Source organism: Pseudopodoces humilis, chromosome 3 (assembly GCF_049639895.1).
Source record: "Pseudopodoces humilis isolate 2021_Gansu_Grassland_sample_001 chromosome 3, ASM4963989v1, whole genome shotgun sequence".
In the NCBI taxonomy this organism is placed as follows: Eukaryota; Metazoa; Chordata; class Aves; order Passeriformes; family Paridae; genus Pseudopodoces; species Pseudopodoces humilis.
In genome coordinates, this window is record NC_142202.1 from 22,532,439 (window position 1) to 22,547,388 (window position 14,950).

Below are 14,950 nucleotides of genomic sequence, written 5' to 3' on the forward strand. Positions count from 1 at the left end.
AAAAGATAAACCAGAAGAGTGACTGAAAGTCTTCTCCCTAGAATTTTTCCTGTGTTAGTTTTAAATTCAGCAGTGAAGACAAAAAAAAAAAAAACAGCAAAAAAAACCCAGCAAAAAATTAAAGGATTTTTCATTACACAGATGCCAGACAGTTAAAAATAAATATTCACCTAGAACTAATGGAAGAAAGCAGCAATAGATTTTAATTATATTGACTGTTCTCAGTGAAATCAACCAGTTTCAAATCGTATCACAAAATACTAGCTTACTAGATCTAGATTTGGATTCTGCATTCTTACCTATTGTTCTATAAAGCAAGAGGTCTTCACTCAAACATTTAACTTCTAATATAAGATGGCATTCCACCAAATAAAGCCTTTACATTAATCAACATGTTACTTTTTACTGACCACAGGGCTACAAAATAAATTTATACCATTTAATAGGCATAGAGTTAGGATTTTATTCCTTTTCATTTTCCTAGAAATGCCAGAATGTTTTTTCTTTTTTTAATAGGTGATTCATTTATTACTTTTTTTTTTTCAAACTGCTCTTGGATGGAAATCAAGTGTTAAATAAAAAAAAAAAATCAAGTGATATAAAAGTTAAAGAAAGTATAATTTATATTTTAAATTAACCAATGTATTAAAGATGTGAAATCTTATCCTCAATTGACCTGCACAGATTCTTCTTTTCCCCTGTGGTCCTCAAAACGGTGGAACTAATACATTATTCACACCTTGCTTTTGTTCATGGATTAACAAACAAACCTAAGTTTTTCGATCTCTACAGCTCCCAAGAATTCTCTCAGCTTTTAATAAACTAGTTACTGAAAGAAACCAAACTGAAAATATGGAAACATTTTGCATAACAGGAAGATGCCAGCCATTAATTTAGCATTTCAGTCTGAAAATAGTGGGTTTGTGTCAGTTAGCCCACAGATCCCAAAGGTTCAGTGGCATGACACACTTAAATTTTATTATTTAAATACTATTTTTAGGTAATTTATGATAGTATAGTATTAGTTCACCATAATGTTATGGGTAATTAAAATTTATGTTTGATTTAGACACAAATTATTATTAGATCCATTCCATCTTGACTATGAACACGATCTCCTATTTAAGATTTTAAGGTTTTATGTGAGTTTCAAGGTTTTAAGTGAGTTTGCATATTTTAAGGTTTAAGTGAGACTGCATTATAAAACTACATAATACTCTGTCCAAAATGTAATCTGAGAATAGAAACAAACCCACTTGGGTACATAGAGCTTTTCATAATGTCAGACAATGGAAGTAAAATGAAAAATAATGAAAGATCAAATAATTTTAGAACTGCACATTCAACAAAACATTTTAATTTTCTTGAGCAAGAAGAACCACCTAGTGGTTCTAAGAATCTAAATCATTCAAACATTGAACACAAAAAGAATAGCCAGATGTTTTCCAGAGGCAGCTGAAACACCTGATGAAGTTTAACTTTCTCAATTTAAGACTAAGGTTTTGTATACCAAGTCTCTATTTGCCAAGATGACTATGGCAGCAACAAGATTACAAGATGTACATCGAACAAGATGAATACTGAATTTTGTATTAACTGAAAATTTTATGTCTTTCTAAAGTAGTACAATTCAAAATTCAAAGTTCTACTATGTTTGGAGTTTAGCTGGAACTTCACCACTAGATGCCGATAATAATTGTTAAGGAAATTTAGAACAGGCATTACCATTGAGTGATTTAGGTTGGGAATGAATGACTCCGGGTGCTCTCAAAGACTTCAGAGTAGGACCAGGACCAGCGTTACAGAAAGTTCCTCTGAGCCTCAACCAACCACGTTCTGAAACAACCCCCATTCCAAGATCTCTCCAGACACCAGTGGTTCTCAGGGGGAAGTCGTCACTCCCATCACTGCGAGCACTTCCCCCTTACAGTCAGCCAGGACTCCCCTTGGCGCAGCTCACACTCACTGCCCCATATGCTTTCACTGGGCAGCTTAAAAACCCATCTCCATCTCTCAGACCCCCTTGCACAATCAAAGGCTGTAAGGGTGCCTGTCAGATTTCCCCAGACTACACAAATGTATTTCCTAAGCCTCTCCTCATGTGCCAGGTACTCTAAATTCCCTCCCAGCTTAGTGGCACTCTGCTGAGGTTTCTCTCCAGTTTGTCAGCCTCTCATGCTGGATTAACACAGCTGGATACAGGCCACAGACACGTGGCTGGTCCATGTTCAGCTTGCCATGCACCAGGATCCTCAGGGTCTTTTGTTCAGAGGTACTCCCAGTCACCCTGCCTGCAGCTGGAAGTGCAGGGCTTGGGCTTCACCTGTTCTTGTGGAAGTTTCTGGGGATCCTTCAGCCCACCCTGAGCTTGCTGAGCACTTGCCAGGTAGCAGCTCTGCCCTCCAGTTTATTAACTACTACTTTCCTGGCATTATCCATAAACCCAGCCAGGGTACATTCCATCCCACCAACAGTGCACATTCCCAGTTCCAACATCAAAATTGTGATGCGACTTAGGCTGCCGCGTATAAAATTCATTATTCTTCAGTTCAGCAAAATATCCATGTTCATAGCTGCAGCAGAACATTACACTGTATGACAAAAGCCTTCTTTCAGCAGGTATAATTTTTCAAATGCTCTTTTTACATGATAAATTACTTTCCTGCTGAGAATTGTTTTTTAATTAGCATTTTCATAAGTTTGGATCACATTCAAAAAACGTTTACTTAACATTTAATTCAACATTTATTCAACAATTGACAACTATTTTTTCCCTTGGCAAACCCACGACGTTCCAGCACAGAACGACACACTGAGCAGGTTGAGTAGCAGGAAGAGGGTGCTACAGTGCAGAAACATAAAACAGGATACAAGTGATAAAGCCTAACACAGTGTTAATGTTACCATGTCTAAGCATGTGGAAACACTAATGCTTCTGCTAGCAATGCAAGAGACCCAGGAAAACCATTCTTATGATAAGAGTTTCATACAACATGCTACAAATTTATTTAAAAAAAACCATTTATTTTTAAAATCTATTGTTATCAATTTGTTTTAAAAAATTATAATGAAAGACTTCTGGGTTCTATATAGCAACAAATCTACTTGAAAAACTGCCTCACGCCATGAACTGAACTTAAGGAAGAATCTGGGCTTGGATGAACAGACAGCCAACTGTAATGGAAAATAAACAAAGCTGAAGACTTTTACACAACAGCAACCCTACAGCTGCCATCAGTGCTTTTCCTGAAAAGGTTACATACAATCATTAGCTCATCTTCACTCATGGTGTAAAATTACCTCTACATTCCTTTAGCATCCTTTTTCACAAGTTTAGTCTACAAATAATACTGCATACATAAAAATTGAAATGTTTAAAATTGAATGCTGAGAACTAGTCAAAAAGTAAACAACACTTTAATTTATAAGGAAAGAGACAGCAAGGTAAAAAAAAAATTGCTATTTTATGTACTTGTTTATATGTTTACGACTTTTACATTTTGTGCAGTTTTGGTCTCCTCTTGGTCCCACAACCTCAAAGAATAAAATAGAACCACAGAAGATACAGAGAAAGACCAAAAAAAAAGGTCAATAAAAATGGCCAAAACATAAATGGTTTCCATATGAGGCGTGACTTAATAGACTAAGACTCTTGGACCTGAAAAAAACTCCACAAGAGATGGTGGACTTAAACAGGTGAATATAGAACAATTATTCACTGTCTAACCCACTAATAAGAGAAATAACTATCAGACTAAATTAGCAGCAGTCATTTTCAAGACCAGAAGAGTAAAAGTCAGAAACTATGTTTAGATTTTATTATACAAACTCCTACTGTAAAGACTGTCTTCTTTGCTTGCACCATTTAAAAAGATCCCTATCTACTAATTTCTTAGCCTAAGGATAGGTTATTTACCTGTCCTAAGAATATTTTGGGTTTTGTTATCCAGCTATAAAAGTAATGACAAACATCAAAACGTTTTTTTAGATTTTTTTTTCCCATGGGACATGAAAAATGGGAATATAATTTTTAATTATATTTGTAATCAACAGAACCAATGACACTGATCAATGAATTAGCAATCAGTAACAATTGATCAAGAACAGTATAGCCATTTCTGTTTCTCAAACAAATTTTGTATCCAATCCTGCCCACACTGAAATAAATGGAAGCATCTATATGTACTGAAAGTAGCTATAAAGAGAAGGATTTGCTAGGCTAAGTCCTAAAGTAGGGAGGTTATTTGGGACCTTTTCCCCTTCTCATATAAATAGTATTATCTCTGCTTCCTTTCTATACAGAATGACCCCAAACTTCTCTTTCTCTACTCTTCTGACAACTGAAACATAATTAGCACTAACAAAAATATTAGTAAGTTCTTTATGTCGCCTTGCTCTCAGTCAAGTACTGCTTCAGACAAGTCTTACTGGTACAACAAATGAAGAAATACAGTAAATATAACTAGCAATAAAAACATCTAGTATAAATGATTCAAATCTGACCTAAAACCTATAATTTTTTTTAACTAAAAATAAAAAGAAAACCAGAAAACAACTTCACTGAAAATGACAAAAGAATATTAAACATACATTGCCAAGCAATGTACAGTGCTATCAAATGTTCAGGAAGTAAAGAAGACGCCAACAACAAAAGCTGACAACAAAGAAAAGGACGAAAGATTAGTATGACTTTTAGCAAATTCCTACAGTTTTTAATTAACACCACTAATCACTACTCTAGAGTAAAGTTTCACAAGAGAAAGTAAACTGAGAAACTTTTCTTTTAAAACGACTCTATGAACTATGGAGAAAAATATACTCTTAGAAACACTTTCAAGTATTTCAGATAATGCAGTAAGTTTGTGATACAAAGGGAAATTACTATGAAGAATTTGTATTGCAAAAGATTCCACTTGGTAGGAAAACTGCTTATTTTAGCCTACAGAACAAAAGTACCTGTAAGATGTGTCAGTCATACTGAATTTACCCCTTTTCACATCAAAGATTATTCTCCTCTGCAGAACGGGACCTATTAGTTCACAAACTCAATACTCATTTGCTGTCTTAGAATTAACTTGCAAAGTCCTCCCAAAATTTCCCCTTCTTATTCTACAGATTTACACAGAAATCGGGAAACATCTCCAAGAGTGAAACGCACAAAAATTACGCGGTTCAGTGATTAACTGCTGACTTGAAATCAACTTTTACATGCAACATGGACCCTTGGCCTTATGCAGTTCAAAACCTGACAAAATTCAGGAAAAGGTTTGAGAATATCAGCTCTGAATCTCTTGCGTCATTCACTACAAAAGCTGGGAGAGGTATAACTGAATTAGGCTGAAGAGAAAATAAGACCTAATGATTGAAACAGTTGAAAGTTCTCTGGAAAACAGCAAACCTCTTTCCTTTCTAACAGGTTCTCTGTATTTGGATGGCAACATAGGGAAATATTTTTAATCAGGTAGTAACTAAATGTTTACCTTCCTGCATGCCCATCCTGACAGCCAAGAATTGCAATTTGTAGAAGTGCTAGGCATTAAAAATTAAGAGAATTCAAGAAAAATTTCACTCTGAACACATCAGCTGTTCTTATATTAAGTATGATAGCTTCATCTCAGCCCACGGGGAACTTGTCAAAAAGAAGTCTGTAAAACATTAGAGATTAGGTGGTTTTTTTTTAAAAAAAGGTTGCCCCCTTTGTTATCTAAAAGATAAGAGACCTACCAGCTTTCTTTAATAATAATGACCATCATTTCAGCAATGATGGTGGAAGATAATCAAACCAGGAAACTGGTGATTTTGCCTAGGTTTCACTGTCATCAGCAAATAATGCAGGAAATCATCCTTACAATGACAATACCAGGCCATACTCACTGAATAGTTTCCACCACAGACACTGAATAAGCATTAAACCTATTCTGTGTGGCTGATCCAATATGATACCTTGACATGTGATCCACCACACAGTTGACAAATGTGTTTAAAAGTGGGCCTAAGTATAAAATATATCTTCTTATATTTAGGCTTCATTAAATACTGATGATGCTGCTCAACCCCTGCTCTGGCCACACCAACTTGGATTCAGAAGCACTATGTCATTTCAGCTCAGCACAAACTTGAGGATCTCCATGTCACCTTACACCCTTCTAGTGCACCCTGGAGTGACACCTGCATAGCCCAGGTAACTGGGAAGTCAAGATAAAACTGTTCCCCAGGCCAGATTCAACCTACAAGCTACACATGATACTCCTACTTAAGCTCTGTAAGCAGCTCATTGCTCTGTTGTTTCCTTTTCTAGATTCTGGAAATTCGCAACTAGGCATAGTTTTCATGTGACCTATATGAAGCAGAGTTCTAAATACGCTCTCTTTTTGTATCCATAAACAAAAAAGTAGGTTCATTCCATAATTTTTGTCATTGTTTCCCAAGGAAATGAGGGTTATATAATTAAACAGCTCACTTCCTGCTTCATGCTTGTATTGTTTACAAATTCTCTGGCTAATTTAAGACAAAATTGTCAGAAAGTTTTAAGAACCTAATTTAATGTTTCATAAAAATCAGCAGTCAAATACAACACAAACACAAGCCCCACAAAACACAAGGACACCCCACCAGCTAGGAACCCCTGCACAGCACACACAGGTGCAACTGCCTGCTCCAAACCAAGCAGCTGGAAGATGGGGAAAAAGAAGGAGACAATCTTCTCAGAAACCTCAGAGAGATTCAGGACACTTCACAGACACTTACGAACAAAATGATCAAAAGTTATGTATTTGGTAAAGACCTTGACCTCTACATTGGGAAGGAAAAGTGTTAAACTGGTAAGAGCACAGGGAGAAAATAGGGGAAGTTCATTAGTCTCATTATTCTATCAATAATTTATTAGATGACAACACCAACACCACACTGTAATTCTTTCTCTTCTATTTCTCTCGGATTCCTCTTACCTGTACAGCTTATTACTCTCTTTAATAGTACTTCTCATTTCTTAGCGCTAAACACTTCACAATAGAAAACATGAAAAAGTTTAAAATCAAAAATATTTAGCTCAGTCTGAGAAGGTTCATCTCCAGATATATTCCCCTCCTTGAGAAATACTAACTTGTATAGCCTGCACTAGATCACAGCATGTTCAAGTGTGGCCCAAAACTCTTTTAAAAGTAAATTCCTGAGGATATACAAGACACACAATTCTGCCTTAGGTTATAAAACATTCCACCTGTGACCTCTAACATTTCCTTGCCCCTTCATGCAATGCAATGTGGTTTCCATTGCTGACTCCTCACCAAGACCTCAATTTTACAGACTTCTCTTAAGGCAGGCAGAAAAGCTTTACTATTGCTCAAAAGAGGAGAAGCACCATAGAGCAGTCAAGTTCATGCTGCCATGAGGAACATTACCAAACCAGTGCTGAAGGATTCTCAGAAGTAACTCCTCAACTTTCTTCCCCACTCCCAGTGAACTGCCACAAGAACCCAGGCTTGGGCAGCAGTAGATGGGAGGATTTTAATCTCAGACTGTCCATCAGTCTGGTTTTGCTACTGCTTTCAGTTTGGCCTTTCTACCACATTTAACAGCTCCCCATTCTGATACTCTCCATATTAATTCTGCCCTATGAAAAAGTGGACATATTAAGCAATAAATAACTCTGCACCATAAAACAGAGCTCCTAGAAAAAACTGTAATTTGGAAGATAACTATACAGAAAATAAGAACTGCAAATACAATTCTTTAAACTCATTTGAGCCAGAATTTTTCCAACAGACTTGCTCTCTGTTGTTTCCTCGCAAATCTGAGATTGCCTGACCTACGCAAAATCTAACTGGATGTCTTTATAAAGACATACAAATGGAACATGTTTTAACATGACATGAACTTTCTAAAGAAAAAGACATAATAGTTCCTGAAATCACTAGATTAGGGCTTTGAACTTGGTCATATGAAGAATACTTGTGTTTTATATGTCTGTCATTGGGTGTAATAAAGCACTGACAATGACCAAAAGGGTCACTGGCCATGGCCAGTGGCAGCCTGGTGCTCTGTAACACTTCACACAAAATGCCTCACTTTTACAAAAACTTTGAGGTTTAGTGTTAGAACCATTGGAAACTGGCATTCTGAAAAAGTGACACTGGAAATGGTACTTAAAAAGATTCTTAAGAACAGGCAAAAGCAGCTAAGAAATTCTATATTAAATTGAGCTCTTTTAATTTTGTGCACTCTTCACATCTATGTCCCGCTTTGAAGGATTTTTTAATTATTCTATATTTATTCTTCAAAGAGAAGTTTTCAATATTCCTTATTTTCTCTGCTGCCTCTACCAAAAAAAAAAAATTAAAAAAATTAAATGTGGTCAAATGCAGTGTCCCTAAAACTGAGCAAAGTATTTTCTCTGTTTACTTAAATACATTAAAAAAATTAGTTTGACACAATGCAAATTCTGTATTTTGACAGTTTAGACTAGAAATCACATGGTTTGATCCTGCCTTCAAGAGCTTTGAGGTTCAAGCGCTAATATTCAACCCAATCAAACTCATATTTTTAAACATTTTCTGCTGGCCAGAACACAGCACTGCTAAAAAGTACAGTCAAGGAAAGGTACTGTTGCACAAACAGGAGGGAGAGATCATCAAGGTAAGGAATAAAAATTGTAACATGTGCCAACAACTCTACAGCAATCAGCCAGTCAGTTGAAAACAATGAGGAGGCATGCCTGCTACAGGCTACAGCAGAAAAATGCATTGTATTTGCTGTCTTCAGGAAGAGACCTAATCAAAACCTAGCACACCCCTTTCATGACTGGAATATGTTTTAATCCCACCTCACATTTAAATGTAAACTGTGCACCCAATTTTTTCAAGAGCTAAAGTCCCATTTTGGATATTTTAAATAAGCATCTACAAGACAGTCGAGCTATTTCTGAAGTCTGGCCATAATAAGAAGTGTTGCATTCTTTTCAAAGGCTAGATTGCTTCATTCATCCATGACTATTTGCTTTAACTTTAAAGAAATAATACCCTCGATCCTCTGAAAATATTACACATGAATTTCACATATCGTGAATATTTTCAGATCTAACAGATCCTCACAGATTTCTGGGATAATGCTGCCTAAAATGAAAACAGAGACAGATTTTGAAGGATAATTTTTTTTTCCGAGCTCAAGTTATGTAAAATGTCCAGACCAAGCAGAATTTTTTGCTATCTTCTTGATAATATTAAGAGGACTTTTCAGCAGAAAAGAACCCAGCCAACACAAAGCTGGCCAGCTCAGACTCCTGGTGTGCACAGCTTCCAAGACAGGGTGAACATGCAGCTTTGCTTGATCAATGCAACTTCTCCTTACAGAGGCCTGAGTTACTAATCCAGGGAAGCTGACAGCAGAGAAGCATCCCACATGCGAAACAAACCAGAACAGTTTCCCCCACATACACACTGTATTCCTAATTCCTTTAAGTTATAACAGATGCTTTCAGAAAGAAACCCCTCGGCCGAGAAAGCTGTATAGCTTAGGTTCTTATCTGGGTAGAAATAAAGTTCGCTTTGTTTGGGGTTTTTTTCTTAAAGGATTTTTAACGAGGTGCAAAATTACTCTGAGAGTCGAAAGGAGAGCTTTCAAAGCAAAGCTCAGAAGCCCTGCCTTTGAAGATGAGCATCTCCAAACAAACCCAACAAGTGTCTAGTACATCTCGCTCCTTTGTTGTTGTTGTTGTTGTTTCTAAGTGATGACTAGAAAGATCTGCGGACAGCAGTTCCTGTGCAGCCTGTTAGCGCCCAGCAACCGGCGGAGAGCAGGGAACATCCGTAGCCTGAGGACTCAGTTTCCAGAGACTCCGGGGCCAGGAGAGTGACAACGAGTTTTAGAGCAGTTGGCAAAGTCCCTGCGGGGAGGGTGGACAGGGCTGCGCGCCTCCGGCACCGACCTTCCCGGCCCGCGTGCGGGGGTCGCCGGCGGTCCGGGACCCGGCGGCGGGCAGGGGCGGCAGAGCCCAGCCCGGGGGGCTGCGCCGCCCGCCCCCGCCACCCCGGCGGAGCAAGGGCGGCTCACGGCACGGGGGGATGGATGGCTCCGTCCTCCTCAGGTCCCCTCCGCGACGCCCACGGGCGCACGCCCGGCATCCCCGGGGCAGGCGGCGGCGGCGGCGGAGGAGGAGGAGGAGAAGGAAGGATGCCGGCCACCGTGCCAGGGATTTATCTACTCCGCCCGGCTCCTGGGCACGGAGACGGGAGGAGGGAGCACCACACTCACCTCTCCCCCATCATCAAAGAGCCCTTGACCAGTAGCCCCCGCAGCCGGGCCGAGGGGGACGGGGAGCAGAGGAGGCGCCCCCCCGCCGCCCTCCTCGGCTGAGGTCCCGCTCGGCTTCGGTGCGCCCCCACCTCCCGCCGCGGTGGGAGCCCTCCCTCCCCCCGGAGCCGCCCCTCTCCCCAGGCCCGGGGGAGGAGAGGGAGAGGAGGGGGCTGGGAGAGGGGAGCGGTTCGGGGCGAGAGAGAGGAGCCCGTTATTGGCCTACTTACCATCAATCGCCATGATCCCCGGCGGGGTGGGCCGTACCAAGCGGAGGGAGCGCACGCAGGAGAGGCGCTGCCGGGCGCCGCGGCTGCCAGGCGGGAGCGGCGGGAGGGGCGGCGCGGGAGGTGAGCGGGGCGGGGCCGGCGCGCGGCTCTCCCCCCGCCGCCGCCCGGGCCCGCCCGCCGCCGCCAGCCCTCAGCCCTCACGGCCCCGGGGGGCCGAGGCTGCCCGTCAGGGAAGCTCCTGCGCTTTCCATGGTGCTGTTCCCTGGGTTTCCTTCCCAAAGCGAGGGGCTGAAATAGAACCCAAAGCTCTGAGGGCGCTAAGTGTCAGCAAAGCCGTGCTTCACAGAATCACAGAACACCCTGAGTTGGAAGCGACCCAAGAAGATCATCGAGTCCAAGTCCTGGCTCTGCACAAGACACACCAAGAGTCACACCATGTCCCTAGGAGCATTGTCCAAAAGCTTTCTGAGTTCTGCCAGGCTTGGTGCTGGGACCGTGGGGAACCTCAGACAGTGTCCAGCCATCCTCTGGGTGAAGAACCTTTTCCTGATATCCAACCTAAACCTCTCCTGACACAACTACAGGCCATTCCCTTGGGTCCTGTACCTGGGCACCACAGGGAAGAGATCAGTGCCTTCCCCTGCTCTTCCTCTCAGGAAGAAGTTGTAACTGCAATGATCTCCCCTCAGTTTCCTGCAGGCTGAACAGACCGAGTGACCTCAAAACTCACAGGTTGTGATAAAACCAACTTGATTCATTACATTAACCAATCACATCCATAACTGCACAAAACTGCGCTTGGCAGCACTAGTACTGCCTCTACCGATTGCTTTTTCCAGGATTCTTTTCCATTTCTTTTAAAATACCAGGCTGAAACTGTCTTTTGGAGGTAAGTTTAGAGGGAGTAGATTCTCCCCCTCTATTCCACTCTCATGAGAACATACCTAGGATACCACATTCAGCTCTGAGGCCTGTGGACCTGTTGGAGCAGGTCAAGAGGTGTTGGAACCTCTGTTGCTACTCCTTCCTCTGTCCCATCTGCCGCAGGTTCTTCCTCTCCCTTCTGTGCCTTTTCCTCAGCTCTCTTGCACTTATACCAGGCCTCTCTTTCCCTGGAGTTCTGTAGTTGTTGTCCCAGCCAGGACATCCTTGTTCTACACTGTCTTCCTTGCCTCCCAGAAGTGGCAAAAGGATCATCACAGTGAGGAAAGAGGACAGGGTTTTGCAAAAGGCCCTGCAGCATTTACTGCAAGGATCCAGAAGGACATCCAAGGCAAACCATGCATGGCTGCTGCAACTAAGAGAGAAAACAGTCAAGCAGATAGCTTGCACTATGGATTTTATATTGTAATATTTTACAGGATGTAGGATGTACATGAAATTCTGTTACTGTGACAGAAAGACCTGGTAAAATTTGGAGCTATAAAAAAAACACATTACTACATGCAAACATGTTTTTCATACATGGGTAGACTGGCCAAACAGGAAAATTTTCACAAGATGATAAGGAGAAATACCTTTTGTACCTTTTGTATCATCTTTCTGCCAAATGTTTAGTCACCATTCAAATCCTGGAAGCATTAATTCCCCTTCAGCCTCACAGCCTTCACAAATCTTTTGTCATATAGAAAAATCAATGTGTTTTCTCAAATTTGTTCTTCACCTCAGGGGAAAAAAAAAAAAAAAACAAACACAAAAAACAACCTTAAAAATGAGGCATTTAAAAGCACAGTCAGCCAGAATAAAATGGCTGTCTTGAAAAACACAAGTCCCAAATGACAGACATATGTCCAGACCAGAACCAACTGTAAGAAAGATCTTCAAAGAGAAAATGTAAGCAGAGCTTAATGGCAAATACATTTCTCTGTACCAGCACTGACATTTACCTCAAATACCCTGATGATTTGCTGTTCTTCCTCTTCCTTCCATGCCTTTTCCTCAGCTCTCCTGCTCCTAGATAGTGTTCCAACCCTGAAGTTTTCCATACAATTTGTGTTGATAGCCGTCTTTCTGATGATATTGCTGTATTGAGTACAGGGATGAAGATTCCTGTGGGATCAGGTACACAGATAGAGTTATTATTCTTCTTTGCTCTGTTTTTTATTTCTCCCCCTGCTTTTGGCAGCATCCCCAGTATGAAGGAACTACCAGTCAGATGTCAACAAATCTTTCCAGGGCACAGACATCCACCCATACAGAATCCAGCATATAGTTTTTGAGATGTTTAAAAAGTCATCCAAAATTTTTGGAGAGCCTCATATGTCATCATGATTCCATGATTCATGCATGCAATTACCATAATGGGATACAGAAGTTCATGTCATTGGACAAACTCTTTTTGAGGGTGAGAAATGAACCTATGTTTTGAATTAGTGACACTAATGATTGTAACTCTTGGTTCAGGGGTTTGTTTTTCAAAACATAAAAGAAACACAATTTTCCCACAAAAATAATGAAAGCTCAGTTGGAAAAACAGTTTTGGGACAAACATGATTCCACATCAACAAAGACATGGTGTGAAATATATGTGTAAGGAACCAAAACACGACTTTTCTGAGCTATGCTGAATCAAGTCTGTTCTATTTGTGCTTAAGTTTCACAAGTACATGTTTAAAATTTCTAAGCTTTATTCAAACAGCAGATACTCCTGCCCACTACCATAACAGTCTCTTTTTTTTCAATGTTACCAGGAGGTACAAATCTTGAACAAACTTCCAAAATTCAACTATTTTAGTTTTGTTCCTATGGTGCAATTGAGACTGTGTAAGCCATAGCTTCATCTGTTCCCTGCACAAAAGGAGTACAACTGGTAAATTTGGATGCGTCAGAAGTTTTTTACTGAATCCAGTGGGCAATTCATTCTGCTGGAATCATTTACATGTGATCCCACAAGTATGCCCTTTGCAGAATAGCACAGCTGCACACAAACATGACTACAGCTCAACTCCAGATGTTAAGTAAAGGTGATAAATCCTTAATGTACAAACAATTTACAGGTTATCAAGAGTTCCCTGTCAAAGGAACCTATTGTGACAACAGATTTGATGATAACAATGCAACTATCTGACAGATATAGGATAAATTTAATCCCATAAACCCTAAACTTTTCAACAAACTACCCACACTGGAGAAACTTCTTTCACTGCACTGATGTGAAGGTACTTTGGCAGTTAAAACCAAAATCTGATAAAAACTCCGGCATGAGTGTTCTAGGAGGAGAAATACATTAAAGATCCATTTAAGGCCTGATCCTTGCCAGACCTTTTTGGATTTTCTCTTCTGTTTTAGCCATAATCTTACTATTAAACCAGATATCATTTAAGATTCTGTGCTTCATGACAACTTAGAATATATGTAATATGTGTGTGGATGAGAGGACTAACTGAAGTGTTAGAGAACGTAGACTTATCAGTAACCAGAAAGGTTGAAGCCCTAGATTAGTAATCTGCTAATTAAGATGCCAGACAGATAAGGTATCTATGATTGTCATGATGCAAATGAGGTGAGTTCACAATTAAGCAAACAGTGGCAGAAAGTTTCCAAGAGCTGGATGTAAATTTACCAGTGGAATGTTGCCATTTCACTCAGCCGTAGGTACTCTGCAGAAGCACAGTGATTTCACTGAAATGCCACTCTGGAAGGGGGTGAAATATCCAAAATCTTGCTTTTCAGACAAAAGCTTTTAATCTCAAGACTTTTTCCTTCATATTACATTTTAACAAAATTATGACATTAAAATGAAGTATCTGGATCTTTATATAGATAACATCTTTCAGTTAGAAAACTCAGTCTTTTGTTGAAATTTCACTTAATGGGGTGTTCCAAAACTGTGTGCATGCAGCCACACCTCCCTGTGTATTTCTCTGGTTGTATTTCAGTCTGGAAAGGAAAAAGTTTTTTAAAGAATGGATCAAAACTCCCACAAAACTGAAATTCTAGTTTTTTGACCAGGAGCCTTAAAAAAGTGCCAGCAAGAAGCACAATGATATGCATCTCCAGGGTGTTCTTTCCTTGCAGATTATTTATAGGAATGCAAAAAAACCTGGTGCAGCAATGCTGAAGTGAAGTGACAAATAGACAAAATCTCTAACCCATAATGTTGAAGTTAAAACACAACCTCCAAAATATTTTCAAGAAAGATCTCCAAAGATATTATTACTCCAGCAGATGAAAAGATGGCTAAGAATTAAAATATGCTGCTGTGTCCTAATTTATTTGGGATATCAGTTTACAACTTCCCGTAAGGATTTTTGGCAGCAATTTTGTGAACACTGCCAATCAGATTTGCAATCAGATTAGTTTTGCATGCATCGTGTTCTTTATTAGGACATTAAACACCTGACCTTTCAATATTAAGGTTTGCATTATTAAGTATTTTGGCACTAAGTAAATAACCTGTGACTCTTACTTAGCTTCTCATAGTTTTTGAAAGC

At 40.0% G+C, this 14,950-nt stretch overlaps 1 protein-coding gene across 3 annotated transcripts in view; it reads right to left on the reverse strand.

Moving 5' to 3' along the window:
• SYT14 (synaptotagmin 14) overlaps nt 1-10,591 on the reverse strand; it is an 88,503-nt gene extending 77,912 nt beyond the window's left edge. For all 3 annotated transcript variants that reach the window (XM_088052782.1, XM_014252923.2, XM_088052781.1), the window contains exon 1: nt 10,518-10,591. In XM_088052782.1, coding sequence (XP_087908908.1) covers nt 10,518-10,530 — 13 coding nt within the window. In that variant the 5' untranslated portion in view covers nt 10,531-10,591. The remainder of the gene's footprint in view (nt 1-10,517) is intronic.
• Nucleotides 10,592-14,950: the final 4,359 nt, after the last annotated feature.